Here is a 21,026-nt window from a genome sequence, read left to right as displayed (position 1 = left end):
GTGCCCCTTCCTGCACTAAAACAATTCTGTCTGCATTGTAGGCACGCTTGCACAGTGCCGCAAGGGTGCCTACGCGGAAGCTAGGCAACTCAAGGAAAGGCTGGAATTCGCCATATAATGTGAAATATGGCGCATTCCTGCCATTTCCCTTTCGCACAGTGCAGCAAGATGGCTTGATGCACTGCATGAAAGGTTGATAAATATTTCCCTTAATACTGATGGAATTTTCCACTAACATTTCCTGTTGACATACATTACTCTGGCAACAACAATCTGCATTAGCAGTCAAGTCGAAAAATATTCAAGGAATGATCAATGTAAAAAAAAACATTTTGTTCCCGTCCTTATCCAAACGTCAGACGTTTACTCCTTTAGTAAAGTGCACCAACAATAACCATTTACATTCGCTGACACTGTGGTTTACCTTCCAGGGTATTGAGCCTGAATATCACCATCTAATTCTGGAGGAATACATAGGAGATACAGATGACCCTATAGAAGTAAGAAACCGCTTTGTGGAAAGCGTTTCAGATATGTTATTTGTTGCCCCATCAGTGAAAACTGCTAAACTCTACAGAGGTAAGATGCAAAGTCCTGCTTTTTTAGCACTGTGCCCTTTGGCAAGTAACATTGGCTCGGGTCTAGAGGCACTCCTTAAAACTTTCTCATGTGTTTGTCACTTGCAGCGCTGTTTGAGTTACTTTACACTGTAACCGTAGCACTAAAGTTTCCTCCACAGAACTTTCATCTTTGTTTGGTTCCTCTATGTTTTTTCCTTGTGGCCAAGATTCAGCACTAATGCAGTTTACAAATGCATGTTTGAACATATTTTTGATGTTCAGTGTTAGTCACAGTGATATTTTTAATTTGGTAGTCATAGCATATTGTTTTTTTCAAAATCTTACTATACTGAAACCGTTGCCTTGGATAAATACGTTGGTTGTATCATGTAAAGAGATCGCTGGCAGCAATAAATTAATAGTCTCTGCTGCGATTTTGCTCTGACTTGTGTCATAGGCAGGTAAATTGCTGGAGCAGCACTAATTTACCACTTTAGTCACTGGTAAATGGTTGCTTGTTAAAGGAACTTTCTAGGACTGTGCTGCTTTTGACTGGAAATATAGCAATAGTCTTTGCCATGCCTGAAGTAAACAACAGAACAGAGGAGGAACACTTGACCCCACATTTAACACAGAACACATCACAGCAGAACAATAACTTCATTATAACAGAACCAAATCATGTTGAACTATTGTTGCACAAAAACACGCCGAAAAAACAGCGAGCCCTAATAACAACGATTAACCATGTACTCCAAAAATTGATTCTCCACATTTAATAGTGAATCGTAGACACTAATGAATTTCAACCAACAATAAAGAACACAGTGTAGTGAGGTGGACAAACCTGCACACACGGAATACACATGTGTTATATACAGAAATATATGTGTATCACAATTTCCATAAAGTTGTGTCCCATATAGTACAAATTCATTATTATACACCGAGTCTTCCTTAATAGTCAAGGACTGCATTGCAACAACAAGAGTCCAAGAGGTAACTACACAGGAATGGATGAAGGGGTGGGGTGGAACAGTACAAAAAGGGGAAACATAAAACATGGATTGCATTATTCACAGGCACATTATATACAGTATATTACAATACCGTACAGTTACTTACTTGAGAATGATGGTATTTGAGGTTTCTATATAGGAGACGCCAATATGAGGTTCTAAGATTCAGAAATCAAACCATAGTTTGTGTGCATGCGCTTGTCCATTAATCCAGGGATAAAAGGGAAAACAATTGTCTAACCCAGAAAGTTAAATTATACCTGGTATGATCTAGTGCCTGTGGGTTGTGGGGCTGGTTGGACATCTGGGTGGTTAGAGTGTGGATACAGTCAAAATAAATATATTTTGTAAGGGACACAGTGGAATACCATGAAATCGGCAATCCAAATGGGAAAATGCAGTATGTAAAAGGAATGGAAGCTTACTGTAAGCCAATAAGGGGAGCACGTCCTCAGACTAAGGGAACACATACTGGCAGTCACTAAAAGTTGATATGAGATAATTATGCCCCTGAAATGGTCGGAAGATTAGGCATACCAAAAGTGGGGATGGGGGAAGGAATCAATCCCATCCATTTGAGTGTGTTTGTATATGGGCACTCGATGTCCAAAGTCACGAACAGGGAAATATTTGATTAAAATGTGTTTTTTCCACCACTTTAATAAAATCCATGCTATTCCTAATATTGGTATTTGTGGGTGAAACAAAACCTTAAAATTCAGGTATTGTCTGATTGTTTATCATATGGAGTCACACCGGGAAACTATTCGCCTTTCTGTGAGGGATTCGCTATTTTTATGGATCTTTGGTAGTGCATATTGCATGGGTGCGACGATTCTCAATCTTAAAATGAAGAAACTCGTTGTTGCCTACATATCCAGACACCTTCCTTTCCCTTCTATAGTTGTTCTCATAATTTCCTTGTGAATCTCCCTAGTGAGGTCTTTAGGGAGTTTCATGTAGCGTTTCATGTTCGATAAATGGCGTGATATCTCTGTAGTACAGTTATCCATATCCTGTACAACTATGCCACTCCCTTTGTCAGCGGTGCTTGATAATGAGCATAGAGTTGTTTTTCAAAAGGTTCGATGCCATTATCTCTTGTAAAGAGATATTGTATGGAGTAAAGACATGTTCCTTCAGCAGTGTTGTAATATCTTTCAACACCAATTTCTCAGATGTGACTACTGCAACAGGAACCAATTCGATTGGTGGTGAAACACGGGGATGGAGCTCTAAGGCTAGTAATTCTGATCCTCCATTTTCGGGTGATTAACAAAACAAATCTGTTATCTGATGGTACGAAAAAATCTTAATAGTTCTGTCTGTAATTCTAAGAAATTAGGTTGTTTAGTAGGGACAAATGATATACCTTTGTTACAGAGACACCTCAGCCAATGACAGTCCTATGTGATTCACGAGTTAATACTTAGCAAGATAACAGTACTCTGCTCCTTAGAAGAAACTGTGGCCATGGGATTGCAGAGGACAGGATCCGACTATAAACAGAGACAATGAGAGTAAGGAGAAAAGATAAAAAGCTTTGGTCAAAGCAAGGGATGTACTGATATTCACAAAGGGGGTTCCTGGTTGCTTGAAGTTAGGCCTTCAGATTGATTCCAGCAGATTGCTCTTATCAAAAGTCATACAAAAGTCATAGGGCCTCATTACGAGGTTGGCGGACCAAGGACCACCAATCTTGCATTGATGGTCAGACTGCCGCAACCGTGGCGGTCCGACAGACAAATTACAACCCTGGCAGACGGACCGCCAGTGAACCGCCGCCCTCGCCAGAAACATGGTTCCAGATGGTCAGATGGTGGTCTGAGTTTTACTCTGACCCATTGGCGCTGAGTTTAGCCCCGCCTGGCTGATTACAACTCTACTTACCAACATCCTTTCCATGGCAGTCCGACCAACATGGAAAGACTGTCCGTAAGCCAGTGCTGGGCGCCACAGGGAGGCCCCTACACAGTGATGGTTCTGGACCCCTGCCCAGGACCATCATAATGCGCACTGCCTGCTTTGCAGCAGTGCGCATTCCCAGGGTTCTATGGGCCCTCCCCCGTGCAATGGCATTGGTCTCAGCTCCATGTGGAGCCGGGACCAATGCCGTTGCACAGTTTCCACTAGCCTTGGTTTCTGTCAGTCAGCCCATTGGAAACCTTGTAATAGCACTGGTGGGGAGACAACCAGCTCTGCAGCAGTCTACTCACCGCAAGTCTGGCGCTCAGCTTTTCTGACCACCAGACTCATAATCAGGCCCATAGTTTGGACTTGCTGTTACAGAGAGTGTTGTACATGCTCGAAAAGGTGGATTGAAACCGACAACAAACTGAAACACATAATACTCCAAAAGATCTGAGCAATAACTGAAGTCTTTCACTTGCTTGACCAGAGCGGAGACCTGCTGGGAGGTCACACTGAAAATGTATATGTGGGGCTGCAACAGACAGGTGGCGCTTTTGGAATATACCAGAAAACTAGAGTGGAAAAAATAGCCAGACTACAGGAGAGATAAGGACCAAGAGCAGAATCCGGATTTTAGCAATGGAATAACAGGCAGAGATTTAGGCCACGTACTACACTAGCATAAGCTCAATAAGTATCTGATATGCAGGAAAAAAGTCAAGGTAAGGAATAAAGAACACAGCTACAAAAATCATAAACAGGAATTCTGAGATCAAGAGCAGAGTGTACCTAACAGGCAATGGAACAAGTAATGCCTGAACAATGATTTAGACCAAGGAACTCAAAGATGTACCTGGCAGGCACTGGGACAAGTAATGTTCGACTGGTGCATAGAAACTGCCACAGGAATTCAGAACAAGGATACCAAAATAAAAGTACCTCTGCCAACTTAGCAAATATGTGGCCAGAAGCCAAAAATGGGAAAATATAGAAATGCAGGATATTAGGGCAGAACAGAAAGGTAGAAACATGGTGAATCAAGGAAGGAAGAAATAAAGCAGCCTGCTGTAGAATGCAGCCACAAGAAAGAAGATGGGATTCTGCAGAATGCGGTAGCAGAAACCAGCATTTTTCCTAGAGTCACAAAGAAACACTCACCAATGAAGGCAACTGGAACAGAATGCAGAACTTCTCAGTAACAGCAGTTAAAAGCTCAAATTCTGAAGAAAATCATCTGTCTTTAAGCCCTCCTTCTGGTTCACACTAACCCAGGGTGGTACTTCAACAAAGAACAGGTGTCAATTAACTGTAGCACAATTCATGTGAGAGAAGTTAAAGTCACTCCACCAGCTCTCTATCTGAAGGACTGCCTGGAGATTCACAGAACATGGATCCTGTTGCAGAACATGACAGATGAGCATGCAAAGGAGCACAGGGGCATGCTTGGAGTGATTACACAGTGTTCAAAGTGTAATTAAATCCAAGAAAAGATCTCCTCATCAGCTCTCTGCCTCAAAGGAAGACATACAAGTACCATGATGTAACAATACTTGGGTAGCAAATCTTCACAGCATCTTATTCCAAGAGCACTGGAAAATCTTTTGAAAGAAAACTGGAGTGCAGCAAAGGGTCCAAACTAGTGTTCATGATGAAAGCAAGGCCATAGAAGGGCTTTAGGTAGCACTGCCCGATGGCAGAAACTAAGGATTCTGACAGCATTCATTTTCCTCAGTCTTATATTCTGAAATGGGGATGATCTCCATCTTTTTGATTTTGATGGTTTCTTGCAACCTTGAGAGCACTAACCCTCTTTTCTGAATGGACCAGTTCAGGTGATTTGTCTAGCTGCTGTAAAGATTGTTTGGTCATTTGTGCAGATTGTCACTACAATGGTACAAACACAATACATCCCTGTTTCTCACTAAGGTTGAGAAACTAGAACTAATCAATTGCCATAGGGGAATTATGAAAGAAAACTAGTAGAGATAAACAGGCAGGAACGGGTTGGCCTTGAAGGAACCAGTCATCATGATGAGGGGAAACCTAAAAAACAGAAGTGGACATAAGTATACGAAATCAGGGTTTCGTTTTTACATTTCATTATTGAGAAAAATTGGAACAGAAAATACAAAATGATACAGAGTGAGGTAGCTTACGTAACTAAATAATAAAACACAAAAGAAACAGTCAATCAAATGCCCTAAAAACTGCATTTGGCCCACAACATTACTGCCTAATGCTATACCATAATTCAGGAATTACTATTACAATATATGCAACATGGTACTCATCTTGCCCAAGTTCCCATCAAATCATAACCCCATAGTGATTCCCTTCCCTTTTTCTAAATTTGGAATCAGGATTCCATTCAAGCTACCCAGTAGGTCACGGACATCCAAATCATAGTTCCCCACTTCTGCCCCGTCTTCTTTGGTGAAAAGTAGGCGGTTCCAGATTCAGCCAGCCACAGAGAAACAGATACCAGCAACTGCCATAACTACAAAAATCATTAGGCTTTCCACTTATTATTAGCAAAATCTTTGAATACCCACTTTAAAAATGTTATTGCAGAAACTAAAAAAGCCACAAGTGGTAGTCCATCTGCCCCTAAAGATACCAAGACACAGAAATACCTGAACATTTAACAATGACACATAATGAGGAACTTTCTTTTTATATGGCAATCGAAGCAATTTAAACAACAGATTATAATCCTGGTGGTTTCACCACCAGGAAACCGCTGCCTCCGAGGAGATCCGAGGAGATCAGGGATTTCAATGGGTTGGCAGTGGTCAAAGTCATGGTCAGCCACGGCGGTGCCGAGTTTGGCACCACCATGCTGATCAAGAACTCATTTTCTGGCAGCCTCTCCATGGTGGTTGCATCGCCATTAAAAGTCTAGCAGAAAAGCAGTGTGGGGCCCCAAGGCATGCCCCTGCACTGCCCAGGATCAAGTCGTGGGCAGCGCTAGGGCCCTTTGCCAGCACCCTTGGAATGCCCACTGTCTGCTATGCATACAGTGCGCATTCCAAGGGTGCCTATGTGCAACGGCATTGTCCTCGACTCCCTCAGGGAGCCAATGCCAGTGCACTGTTTCCACAACGCTGACTAGTAGAAATGTTGTAATATGATTTTTCCACTGTTAAGCAATGGAAAGGCTTGCAGAAAGGCGGTGCTGGGGGCCACAGGGACACCCCTGCACTGCCCAAGACCAGGACCACGACCCTAAGGGAGCCGAGGCCAATACCGCCACACTGTTTCCACCGGGCTGAGCAGCAGAAATGTCGTAATAAGACTTTTCCACTGGTGAGCCCGGTGGAAACATCGTACTACAACTGGGATGATGCCACCATCTTGATGGCAGTCTCACCCCTGCCATATTGGCAGTCTCAGTGCTGCCAAAATCATAATCAGCCTCTAAGCCACTTTGAAACCTGGATGATGAATGGGACCTTCAAAATGTGTGCCAAACTATTCACTCAGATATACTTAATACGTGGCAAATATCAAAACACAAATGTCCCTTTTACTTACTATGACCAATTAAACATAAAACAAATAACTACCAGCCACAAAAAAATAATCATAGACTTTGTGCAAGCCATGATTCAAACCATTTTAAACATTTTCACCCATACAGCCATGCAAAGCACAAAAGCATATGGACACCCCCCCAACAATATGCACTAAGTGTTGGATATGCTACAATAGCCAATTTGCCTTTGATATAAAAAAAGATAGCACTAGCCTACGTTCCTGTAGTTAACTACTGCCATTTACTAATAGAAGCCCTTTCTACCAACAAAATTAAGACAAACTAAGCTCCCCAATGGATTATTTTCTAAGACACTTGGGTTGGCAGACTGCATTGCTCCAGACACAAACGGCAGCCCAAATTCCAAAAATACCATGGTGGAATGTCTATGACAGCACCTTGAAACAGGAATCCAAAACAAATACTGCAGTATAAGGATGGCACACAGCCTTCCAATCCAGACTAGGCAGAACTGAATCTACACTCTATAAGTTTATAGAACCATTACAAAAAGAGCAACAACTATGTATGGAACAATCTACTAGCCAAATGTCACCTAACAACATGCTTCAAATCAAGATCAAACTCTTCATAAGCAATAAAGGAGTAGATTACTAAAATACAATAGCCAAAAGCATATCATAAAATAAATAATAACCTACAGAAGTCCCAAGAAACTGCCACAAAATCTAAACCAACATGACAAATCATTTCAGTATAAATATTAAACATACTATTTTATTACAGTAGTCTGAACATTAAATAAAATGTCAATGTTAAATACATCTGAGATAATAAAATAAAACACAAACCACACATTTCCAGATAACAATCACACAATATTTACACAAAAAATAATATATAACATTGCCCACCCAAAATAAATAAAATAAATGTGACCTGTTGATCTGAATCTGCAAATCTTTGTATGTATTGACATAGTGAAAAATAATAAACTACCAAAAATGGAAAAAAAAAATCCAAAAAGCCCCAAAAAATACAAAAGTAAAACAAAGGAAGAAGACATCCTTCAGAACAATTCAAAGTATCTAGGAACCATTAAAAAAACCCGAAAATGCATGTAAAAAAATAAACGCATCTAGAAACCTACAAATTAAAAATGAAATCAAAGTTAAAAACATTGGTTTGTTTCTAAACCATAAGTGATTTCCTCAAAAAAATTGTAACTCCCAAAGCCTATAGAAAAGTTTGTTGACAGAGATTTGTAAAGTAAACAAAAAAAAAAACACCTGCAAAACACATTGCATTCCCCAAAATACACAGACATTATGCTTAGGGCCTGATTAGTAGTTTGGCGGTTTTACTACGGGACCGCCCAACTCATAAGAAGGGCGCCACTGTCGTGGCAATGACGTTGCCCCATGCATATTACAATGTTCCCACCAGGTTGACTGGCAGGAATATTGTAAAATGTGTTCCTGCCATGCTGCCTGGTGGTCACAATGTTAGAATTTTGGCCTCATTTCCCTTAAGAGAGCTGAGGCCAATACCCTAACAGTTCCAGTACCCTCAGAATGTGCACAGTCTGCAGTCCAGACAGTGCGCATTCCAAGAGTGGTGGGCATTGGGTCTCTGCACTGCCTGTGCCATGGGCCTTGCAATGAGGATGTTAATCATCAAAAAATAAGCAACATCACACAATGTAACATAACATGGAGATACATTACTAAACAGTGTATGGAAAACCCAACTTCCACACTAGTGAAAAGCACTTGTATTAATAAAAATCAAATATTCAAAATAACGACAAACAACACTATAGCCAACCTCTAGACCCCCAGACCACTCTTAACATCAAAATCCTTAACAAAACCTTTAAAAATGACATACCTGTTCTGACGAACAGCAGTACCTTACAGGGACCTAGATCCTGGAAAACAGACTAAAAATTTCACAAATGGGCTACAAAAAGAAGGTACAAGGACAAAATGTAAAAAAGTTGACTAACTGTATTAAAAATATAAAAAAATATTAAAAAAGTAAAACATGTCAAAAAATGTTGTAAAAATGTTTAACACTTGTAAAGTATACAATATATTCAAGTATTTAATATATACTGAAAAAGCATATGTTAAAATAATGTTTAAAATATGTATGTAAAATAATTTAAGAAATGTTAAGACAATGTAAAACAATTGAAAATATAATGGAAAATGTACAACCTTCAATACTAAGGGCCTCATTTCGAGTTCGTGTGGTCTTGACACCATCAAACTCGGTGTGGAGGTCAGGCTTCTGCACTGCTGGTGCTCCGACTACCAGATTATGATCCAGCTGATCAGACTGCCAGGAAACCAATGCCTCCACTGGGATCAGAGATCCAGACAGGTTGGTGGCAGTCACAATCATGGTCAGCCACAGTGGTGCTGAGTTCAGCACCGCCATTTTGATCATGACTTCCCCTTCTACCAGCCTTTTCATAGTGTGTTCCCCGCCATGAAAAGGATGGTAGAAAGGCAGTGTTGTGGGCCACAGGAGGACCATGTTGTGGGCAGTGCAGGGGCCCCCCTAACAGCACCCTTGGAATGCACACCAGGCTGACCAGCAGAAATATCAGAATAATGCAATTTCTGCCAGTCATCCCGGTGGAAACATCATAAAATGGCAAAGGCGAGGCTGCCGACTTGATGGCCACCTCACCACCAGTATATTGAGTTGCGGTAGGTCAACCTACCGACTCATCATGAGGTTTTAAATTTTTATTGTTGGGTTGAAATTTATATGTTTAAAAAGTAAAAATACACATTAAATAAACTTTGAAAACATAAATAAAATGATATGTTATATCTCTTCATTCTAAAAAAATAATAATTAATAATGATACTTTTTAAAAACATACTACTATTTTTTATTTCAATTCTAAACTCTAACAGTAATAATTAAATAACAAACTATTTCTACAACATACAAATACAATTTATCCAGAAGATTTCACACTAAAATTCTAAAATGTAATAATCATATTCCACCATAAAACATTTTAAAGATAGCGTGGGACACTAAAGGGATGACATTTACGATTTCCACTCCAATTTGAACCAATTTGGAGAAGGTGTTGGACACTAAAGGGGTGACATTTACTATTAAAACTCCAATCTACATACTAAGTTACAGAAGGTGTTGAACTCCTAAAGGATGACATTTACTAATCCACCTCCAATCTATACCAAGTTGGAGAAGGTGTTGAACGCTAAAAGGGTGTCATTTACTATTCCCACTTCAATCTGAAATAATTTGGCCAGTGTGTTGTACATTAAAAGGGTGACATTTACTATTCCCACTCTAATCTATACAAATTTGGAGAAGGTGTTGGACACTAAAAGGGTGACATTTGGAGAAGGTGTTTGTGACATTTACTAATCCCACTTCAATTTAAACCAATTTGGGGGAAGGTGTTTGACACTGAAGGGATGACATTTACTATTCCCACTCTCACTCCAATATATACCAACTTGGAGAAGGTGCTGGGCACTAAAGGGGTGAAATTTGCTATTCCCACTCCAATGTAAGCCAGTTTGGAAAAGGTGTTGGACACCAAAGGGGTGAAAAGTACTATATCTATTACAATCTAAAACATGTTATACAGGGTACTACATAATAAATAAATATTCATTTCTCCATGATCACACATAATTCTGGATCTATAAAATGGACTAAAATTTACTTAGAAACACACAAACCAAAACTACCTATATATTCATGTTTAAACATTAACATATGAAAGAATATTTGTATCAATATTAATAATTATTATATGTTTCAAAATATTTACTACCATTGCTGAACTTTGAAACATAAAATAAAAAATAAAATCACCCAAATTAACCATCGTAAAATACAAAAAAAAGCAATCTTTAAACAAAAAAAAAAAAAAACATGTGAATGACATAGTTTTCAACATCAAAAATAAAAATAGTTTAATTCATTTTACATTAAAATGTAAAATATTTTGTTATTACAATTTCAAAATTGACTTTATATAATTGCATATGTAAAAAATAAATTGTAATTTAAATATTTATTTTATTATTTCCAATCAAATAACATTTATTATAATGAATTTATATTTTGATTAATTATAAATTATTATTTCCAAAACTTATCTTTGTACAAAAATACATGTAGACATTTTGGAATATTAATTTGCATATCACTGAAATACACTTACATTAAACTATGCACTTTTTAAAAATCTCCCCACCCTTATCTCCTCAAACCCCATTTTCCTGCTGCTAAAATCCATCCAAAATAAATCCATTATTTGTATACATTAATATAACTAAAAACACAAATTTCAACAATTTTGATAATTGATAAATAAAAACACAACAGAAATTAAGAAACGTATAATCAAACACACTACAACAAATTACATACAAAATAACACAAACAATATCATATACAATATTTTCTAAATCAATATTTTTGTAATGATATTGAAAACAACATTTGAAATTATATTTTTATCTTTGATAGTCCTGTTGACAATATTTTTGAAATCCTGATATTCCTGGTGCAATATTTATGTATTACATTATTTTTTGTTCAATATTTTGTCCAAACAGATCACGCAGGGCACCACCACAAAGGGGTGACAATTTTAGCCAAAAGAATGTTTGTGTTGTAAAGCGGAGTGCCTCAGATACGTTCGAGAGTTGGGTTTTGGTGGAATATCAGATAGCTGGGTCATGCTTTACTGTCTCCTTTATATACGGGTCCAATAAGGATGAAGCAGCCCTAATTGAGTATTTCGTCATGGAACTGGCCTCATGACCAATTCCTCTTATTGTGTGTGGGGATCTAAATTTAAAGGTGGATGTTACACAGACTTCATCAGAGGCAAAGATGTATGTGAGCCGGAAGCCAAAAGTGTATAGGGCACTACACCAGCTTATGCGAAACCATGGGTTTATTAATGCCTGTGCTAGGCTAATTACCTTGGTCCGGGTCACCAATTTTTTTCTTATCCTCAAAGAAAATATGTCATCTAGGATTATTTTTTGGTCTCATCCAGTCTTTTGAGGGAGGCACAAATAGAGAAACTCTCAAGGGTCCTTTCAGATCACAATCCTTTAATTCTAGAGTGTCAGATGACTGTCACGGTTAGGCCGCATCGAGCATGAACATTTTATAGGGCGCTACTCCTCAATCCAGGACATCGGGGAGTCAGTGCACAAGGGAAATGGATTATCATTAGACACCAGACTATCATTAATTGCAAGACTCATCCAACCTCTAGAACGAAACTGCTTGACAAGACGTCCAACGATCATTTGACTTACAGAACTGGTAGAGCAGGAATAAAAAGTTCCCAAATAACAGGCTATTCAGTCAGGAAATCTGAGGGCAAAGTCACACTAAAACATACCATGCTAAAAAGGAGTAACACAACATTCTTGAGTGGAGGACAGATGTGAAGTGCACAAATGAGAAAAGACCATGCAACTTAAATGTTGCTGAGGGACAAATGGAAGGTTAAGTTCTTATACTGACTCTCTCTGCTGAATTCTGGAGCAAACATTGTCCATTGTAAATTGCATATCTTTTTGGTGGCGTCATTTTGGTTGAAGATCAGTGATGGTCTAAGAATTAATCTGGATTGTAGTTTATTCACCACTGGATGGCTATCATAACCCGCCAGCCAACCCCTGTTCTCCCCTGTAGTGATTCTTGTGAAACCAGAGCACAGAACATCTTTATGTCCATGAACAACTCTATGCACAAACAAATCTGAAGTTGGTTAAACTGCTTTCAGCTGAAAAAACGACTTATCTCACCAGTGAATCCTTGCACTGTTGCAAAATAAAATGTTTTCATGTCTTGATATTTCCTTGTTTCTTACTGATTCTCAAACCAAAGGTGTTGACCCCTCTCTTCATTTCTTCATTTACTGATGGTCCATGAAAAGCCTCATTCCTATTATTCCCCCATCTAGGTGTCAGATTGAGGCTGAGCAGATGGAACATTTGTTTTTAATGCCTCTGGTATTTCTTCTTCCTTAAATGTATTACTATTTCTGCTTTTTCTTCAGGTACTACAGCAGCACTGCTACATTTTCCCCTGGTATAAAGAAACCTACCATCCTACCTATCATGCACTTGCTATGATGTCCACTTACTGTTTTCTATTTCTTCCCTTTCTCTTAACCCCTATGATCATTCATGCAAGACTATTTTTTAGACCTGTTTTTCTTGCAACAGAACAGTTGCAGAAACTTTCCTAGCTACGCCTCTTGTGCTCCAGGTGCCACCCCCATGATATTCAGCAAGACAAATACCCAAAATATTTCTTCTGGTCTGATAAATAAAATTCTTCCTGTTATAGATTTTCACCTCCACAGTACGTAATAGTATTTACTTTGGGGAATCTTTTGATATCCTCTTTTTCCCAAACCTGTGTTTAACACATGACAGTTCTAATCCAGGAGATTTTATGGGTTAAGTATGCAGTTAGCACCCCCCAAATTCACCTCCATGTTGCTGTTGGGCCTGATTACAAATTTGGCAGTTGGACCACCAGACCCCCATGGTGGCATTCCCAAGAAGACCGCTGCGCCGGCGGTCTCCAAGCCGCTGTATTATGATGTATTCAGGTTGAACTGCCAACAGTGTAGACATTTTGCTGCTGCCAGTGGTGCGGCTGGCTGCAATGTTGCGGGTGCCTAGGCTATTACAAAAACACAGTTGAAATGGTGGCCCTCTTGCGATGGTTAGCTGGCAGTGGTCACCTGTTGTGGTATGCTCACAGCAAAGCAACGGAAGAGTAACTATTGGGTGGATTTAAAAACAACACAGCTGACATCGAAGCCAAGTGGACACACCTGCAAATCACACTATAAAAAACTCCCCATCCCAGACCATGATACTTTGCCTCTCTACTGCAGTACAGCAAGACAGACACAACACTAATTTTTGTAATTTGTGTCGCATAAGGCAGCCCTTTTTTAACTATCCCATTTCATACCTTTCACTCACTTATTCTAATTTTTCAATTTTTGTCCTAAATATTGCTTGCTCTGTTTCATTTGTCACTGTCACCCACTTTATTATCAGTCATATCATGCCCCAAAAAATCCACGCTTTTCACAGGATGAGTTGAGAGTCATGATGGATGAAATCATAAGAGTAGAGCCACAATTGTTTGGAGCCCAAGTCCAACATACTCCCTTCAGTAGGAAAATGGAAATGTGGCAAAAGATAGTAAACAGAGTGAATGCTATAGGACCACTGTGTGCACAAAGGAGGATATTAGGAAGAGGTGGCACAACCTCAGGAAGAAAGTGCATTCCCTGGCCTCCAGCCAACGACTGGAGTCCCTGAAGACTGGTGGTGGTCCTCCCAGTGCCCCATTACAACTCTTTCCCTGGAAGGAGAAGGTCTTGTCCATCCTGTATCCTGAGGGCTTGACAGGAACAGCTGGGGGAGCGGAGTCTGGTAAGTCACACCACAAAAACTGTCACAAAACGTCAATGTCCTGTATGGTCACATCTCAGTTTTTGCCATTGTGTTAATCATCTACTTTCATAATCTGCAATATCCAAAGTATCAGAGACGGTAGAGTATCAATGGGTATTGTCGCACATAAGATCACATGTATCAATCCCCATCACATGCCATATGTTGGAATAGGGTCGGTATGTGTTTTATTGTCAAAAGATCATCCAGGACCCATAGTTGGGGCAATATATAAATATATGATCCAACCTAACTGCATTGTGGCAACAGGTATGTCAGACCAAACATTTCTCAAGTTTTGGGAAGAAGAGTGAGTGGCATGACTACAACTACCATGAGGCCCTCTTTCTGTAACTCAAAACGAGAGGTCATTGTGCACTTGCCCAAGGACACTTGTTGGCCATATCACAACTGATGTTCACTCATCATGGAATTCACCATTTGTCTAGGGTTGGGAGTCTAAAAGTGACATGACTACAACTCCCATTAGGCCCTCTTCCTGTAACTTAAAACAAGAGGCCATTGTGCACTTGTCCAAAGAAGATTGTTAACCATGTCACAAATGATGTTAACTCTTCTTGGACTGAGCAATCTACATATCATACTTAACTCTGAGCTGTGTATCCCTACCTAGTTTGATGTTGTACTGGTAGCACCAAATGATACTACTGATGTCATGAATGACACCCTACCAACTGTGTACATCATATAGTTGTAAGGCATTAAGCTGTTCAGCCAATTGAAGTGCCAGGTAACCCATTGACTCTGCACTGCTCACATGATGTCTACTGCTACATATACTACCACGTTGTGTGTTTGTCTGTATCTTATACAATTAAGCCTTGAAATAGAAATTCTCCACTGTGTTGCCTTAACTGGCCGTTAGATGTCATGTCACTCTTTAATCCAAAATGCAAGTTGTCAGCACATCTAATTAGCTGCTGAATCCTAATCATTTTTGCAACCTCCACACATGTCTTGTCAATAACCTCAATATCATGGAAAGTTATTACAATACGATACCTATTAAACCTTTTCTTGGTCTCTGCTTACTGTGAGAATAAACATTTGAATTTAAATTCCACACACCCACCAAAACAATGTTCTCTATTTCTCAACAGGTCGAACTGGCACTGCATCTGGGCAGACATGGCCCACTGAACAGACTCCTAACCCACGCCCGCATGAAGCCCTCAGGGTTGACAACAGTCCTGGACATGTGGACGTGGATGACAGACCTGGCACATCTGGTCAGCCTGGTCAGACAGCAACAGTGAATTTCACTGTGCCCACATCAACACCTCCCACCCCAGTTTATACAACAACTCAGCCAGCAACATGCCCCCCAACCTGTGTACCTAGCACAGTCAGTACAATCGTGTGCCCCTAGTCCTAGATCCTGAAGTGCTAATCACCGCCCCTGATACAGAGGGACCAGGACACAGTTGGTGAGGGCTCCCTGGGCCAAGGGCACAGGCGTGTGAGGGCAGGGTCTGTGGGAGGGCTGCTGTGGGCCAGCAGAGCGAGATGAGACCACCTGGGCTACTGACAACAAGGACACCATCTGCCAAGTCGTGGGAGTCTATCAGGTGTTCCAAGCAAGATGGGCCAGGTAGTAACGGAACTCCGGGAAATCAAGCAGCTGAAGAGGGACATGTACCAACAGATGGAGGCCCAGAGTTTCAACATGATCACCCTAACAGGGGTGCTGATGGCAGGGCTTTTCCCACCATCTACCCCTTCCTGTGGTGCAAGTACATCAAGGCCATGTACATCTGCAGCAGACTCAGGAAGGGAGGCTGTACTAGAGGAAGAAACACTATCAGACACCCCTGCCTCTGCAGCAGCTGAACCCCCCCACCCTCGCAAGTGGTGACATCCATGCAAGTATCCAGAAGGTACGGATGGCAAGACGCCCACCACTGCCAGAAAGAAACATCAACCTTAATGTTCTCCTTTGTGTGTCACACATTCACTCTGTGAACTAATTCTGGACATTTTCCATTCCTGATGGGAGGAGTAATTTGAACATTGGAATCCAGATGATTTGTATCTAAGTCTACAGTTTCATTCACCATGGCTGACTCCTTCAGACTTTATTTCTGTTTGTTTTTGCACCAATATGTCTTCACCTTTAACACTTTAATGAATTCACATGTCACAAACTCATTGTCTGCTGTAACAAATTTAATATTTAGAAATATAGATATGTAAGACCATGTGAACTATACAATGACAAAACAAGCTGCTTGTGTAAGCATGGCTATGTTGTATGTACACAATATTTAGCTCAGGATCACAACCATGCCACACCAACACATACATACAAGTGTCTTGTCTTAGAATATTTTTATTACAGTGCTCAAATCATAGGCTGGAAAGATGCCAGATACATGGAAAATCAAACAATTTAATTATACTTTGTAAGTGATCAAATTACAGGTACAGATCTCCAGAACATGGAAGGAAGGGATATATCAGATACTGTCCGGTAGAACAGGCAAAAATTAATTTGGTAGATGTCATCAGCTGGAGCCATATCGCCTACCTCACAAAAGGAATCCAACATCACATATTTCAACATTCAGACAGATGGCAGTACAACAGTTCCTGATCACATGGTTGTTACAATCCAGTGCTTCTGCATCTGGTGGTATGATACAAACAAATGTCAGTGATGTACCACAGGTACTGTGGCCTAAAATGATGAAACACATCACCAGCTACATACAGTTTGAACAAAAAGAGTGTTTAGCCGATGTGAAGTAAAACTAATATGGATTTGGCCTACAACTACATAAGTACTGACCGCATGATGACACATATAATGCATCATGGTCACCACACGACAAGAAACAAGTCCAATGGAGTTCCTTTAACTTCTATCCTATCACTGTGTAAGCTATCTTGGCATGGGTCTTGTACACTCAAAGTCTGTTACAAACATTCCAGAAACAATCTATGTCGACTTCGTATGTCCCAACAGCATCAAATACCTGCCATGGTCATAACTCTGAAATGTCAAAATGAAGATGCCATGGTGAAGGTACCTAAACAAACACAAAAATAAAGAGTATAGTTATGAAACCATACAAATGACATACTTCACATAGCAAAGGTCTGGAGAACAGTCTATGACAAAAATCTGACATAAACAAAGCAACATTTACTAAATGTGAATGTGATAAAAGCTTCATCACCAAACATGTTTTGCCAGATTTTTCCAGAGCTTAAACCTCCAAACACTTTTAAAAAAACATACTCCTCACATCATCACAATAAGAGTTCATTGTACACTCAAAGTCATGACATCTCATAACATACTTACACTCATAAGAAGAAGCTGTTGATGAGGTCTTGTCACAAGTCAGCTCCTTTCTCTTCACCATCATCATCATAATTTGGCATTTCAGGATCTTCACCTGGTGGCACCTCGGCATTTCGGCATCTGGCCTACAGGAGCTCAAAAGCCCACTCAACTGGCCACTGTGTTCTTGCATGGGGCTCATTGAAGTGGACTTCCCCTGACGTAGTTAGATTCCTCAGCGGTGTTAACTACCAAGGATGGTTTGGATATGCTGAGTCTCCTATTTTGTAGTGAGACATAAGAGCTACAATGAGTCACAAACTTTCTGATCATAGAATCTGACATTTCACACACAAAGTTAGGACATATGTGACTTGCTAACAAGAAAGGCCCTATCTGGTTGCAGTTGTGACATCAGCTTGGGTATGGTGCTGTTCTGTATTACTAAGGAATCATGGGCTGAACCTGGGAACTGGGCACAGATGCTTGAAAAATATAGATCTGGCGAGCAGACAACTTGCACATTGATAGAATGGAAGTGCTTCCTGTTTCAATAGACTTTCATGAGGCGGCACTAATGCAATATGGATGCCATCAATGGCTGCCACCACATGTGGAATGCAACCAAACCCATAGAAGCCAACCTTCACATTGGCTAATCCTCACTTCTGGGGAACCTACTAAAACTGGCAATGTGTTTCATCCTTGCTGACAGCACATCTTTTTAAAACACTACTGAACATAGGTTATGAGATACCATCAGTTCTGGCCACAGTATACTGAAAGGATCCTATGGCAAGGAAGTGTAATACTGCCAGGAGTCTCATACATGTTGGCTTAATACTTTGAGGCAGGAGATATGGCTCCTGCTGATGACACATATCTTGCATAGTTTGCCTAATCAGATGAAACTGTTTTATAACATCCCTTTCTTCCATGGTCTGAAGGTCTGGAAATGGACAGTCCACTGGAGGATGTCGTCTCCTCCCTCTCCCAGGGTACCTGTGTGTGTAATCAAATAAACAGGTGCATCAGTCATAGTGTCCAGAGCTACATATTTGATGAGTAAGACAAACGTGATGTGACAAAACATTACTGTCTGAAAAACCATTACACACATTTCACATTTCAATTGTCTACTCCCAAGATCCTGCTATAATTTCCATTGTTGTCTGCACATGTATATGTGTGTCTACAACATATATATGTGCACATCATACACCTATACGGTCTTCATGTGCACCTTCTCATGATAAAATGATTCTCCTCCCAAAATACCGTCACCGGTGGTGTACATTGCACTGCAGTTATATTGCATTTATGACCACTGATAATTGTGGACTAGAAATCACACATCAATGGAGAATCACATATATGTACATGTTACAACACATTTGTAGTGGTAGTGATGCATTTACCGGTCAGCCATACTGTAGTTCCAACCACTAAAATGGCGGTTGCCTGACCTGGTATATTGGACTTTTAGAAGCTGCCGCCGCCAGCAAAAGTTGACCCCGCAGTGGGCTGCTTCATCCACAGTGGTTCCGGCAATAGCCTAACATTGTTGACTGTGACGGTTGCGGACAAATTGCTGTGCCCATCTACAGTGATGACCGTGTACATGGCGTACATGTACACCATGGTTTAAAAAACAACTCACTTGCCTCCTGACACTACCGCCATCAACACCTCCGCCACTTTAGCTGCTGCGTGCCGCCTCTGGGAGCAATCATGCCAGGCCGACCAGGTGTAAGGGCCCCTGCCTTCTCTCCAGAGGAGCTGGAGAAACGTGTTAATGAGGCCCTTCCCCTGTGTGGTCAGCTCTATGGCTTACCAGGGGAACAGGTAACTATGTCACATACATATTTGACTATGATCCACATCATCCTTTCCTTCCCATAGGCTAAAATATTCCTCTGAGTCTCAGATATTTTTTTGGATGACTAGTTACATTTTGTGGTCCATATATAGGATGCACATGTCATGGATGGTGAAGCCCTTTTCTTTGTGTATTTCAAATGCCTATTGTGTTATGTGATAAGTCGTAGATCCTCCTTCTTTTGCATTCACATGTCTATGCAAGTAAACTTTTCAGAGTAACAATGATACATATGATGATCAGATGATGATAAATGAGAAAATAAACGTATTTGCATTACAGAATGAGCTGTTTATGTATGCTGTTAGAAGCAATTGAAGCGGACGTTAGCAATGTGTACAGTCCTACATATCACCCAGCTAAGATCATACCTTGGCAAACTGCTGTCTGAGCACTAGCCAAATCTCAATGACCCCTTCAGAGTGCCACATAACCTTGAGTTCATATATAGGATGGCCACAAGTTGTACTGTTATGCATTGAAGTGATAGAAATGTGATGTTCATGTTGGTTCAGTATGCAAAGTCTGCAGAAAGCAAGGCCCATCAAAACTTTTCCCATTAGAGGCCATAGCCCTGGATGGGGCAGAGTTACTATGGCAATGCAACTGATGCAGAGGGTAAACTCCCTGTAGACCGGCAGATCCTTGGATACTCCCAAAATGAGTCTTCAGAACCAATAGTAGGCCTGAATGCTTTTACACTACCTACATTTGGAATAGTGACTGAGGTAAGTCCTTGACCTGCTACATCTTTCCACTGACCCACACTGTCAATGTATGACATTTAGTACAGACATGCCCCTTATTGCCACTTCTCCCTAAGTCATGTTTGCACTGTATTGACCTCTTGCACAAGTGGCAAACATGCAGTGCAGATAGTTGGTTAGTTCTGGAGAGATAATTACATGTGAATCACTAGCTTTGTTAGATTGAAACAATCAGGCTAAACAAACCTTGGTATGTTAAATGTCATCTCTGAAAGAGTGTCACATATGGTAAAAGGTGTGTCCTTTGACACAAGTGCATACCACACAAACTCAGTCAGATGTAGCATTGGATTCTATTATATAGTCCACATGTCCACACATCCACAGAGAGCAAAATCTCAGTGACACCCATGCCAGCCTCTTTGTTCTGACTTAAATCTTAGGGTGTAGTCTTCACTATGGTGGTAGCCTGTATAAACCATATGCAACAAGTCAATGTGCCTAGATGTAGAGATGTCTGTACAGTCATGCACAAGTAGTTTACCCTTCAGTAGGTCACCATGGCGTGTTGTATTTCATAGTGGTAGTGGCATGGTTTAGTTAGTGTGGGTCATGTCCAGGGTTGTGGATAGT

The 21,026-nt window shown here is 40.5% G+C and overlaps 1 protein-coding gene across 4 annotated transcripts in view; it reads left to right on the top strand.

The window, feature by feature from the left end:
* Positions 1-21,026, top strand: part of LOC138267774 (cocaine esterase-like) — a 403,040-nt gene that overhangs the window by 356,360 nt on the left and 25,654 nt on the right. For all 4 annotated transcript variants that reach the window (XM_069216971.1, XM_069216969.1, XM_069216970.1 and 1 more), the window contains one exon: positions 432-579. In XM_069216971.1, the coding sequence (XP_069073072.1) occupies positions 432-579 (148 nt within the window). The remainder of the gene's footprint in view (positions 1-431; positions 580-21,026) is intronic.

This window comes from Pleurodeles waltl, chromosome 12 (assembly GCF_031143425.1).
Source record: "Pleurodeles waltl isolate 20211129_DDA chromosome 12, aPleWal1.hap1.20221129, whole genome shotgun sequence".
NCBI classification, from domain to species: Eukaryota; Metazoa; Chordata; class Amphibia; order Caudata; family Salamandridae; genus Pleurodeles; species Pleurodeles waltl.
This window is presented reverse-complemented; position numbering and strand designations above follow the sequence as displayed.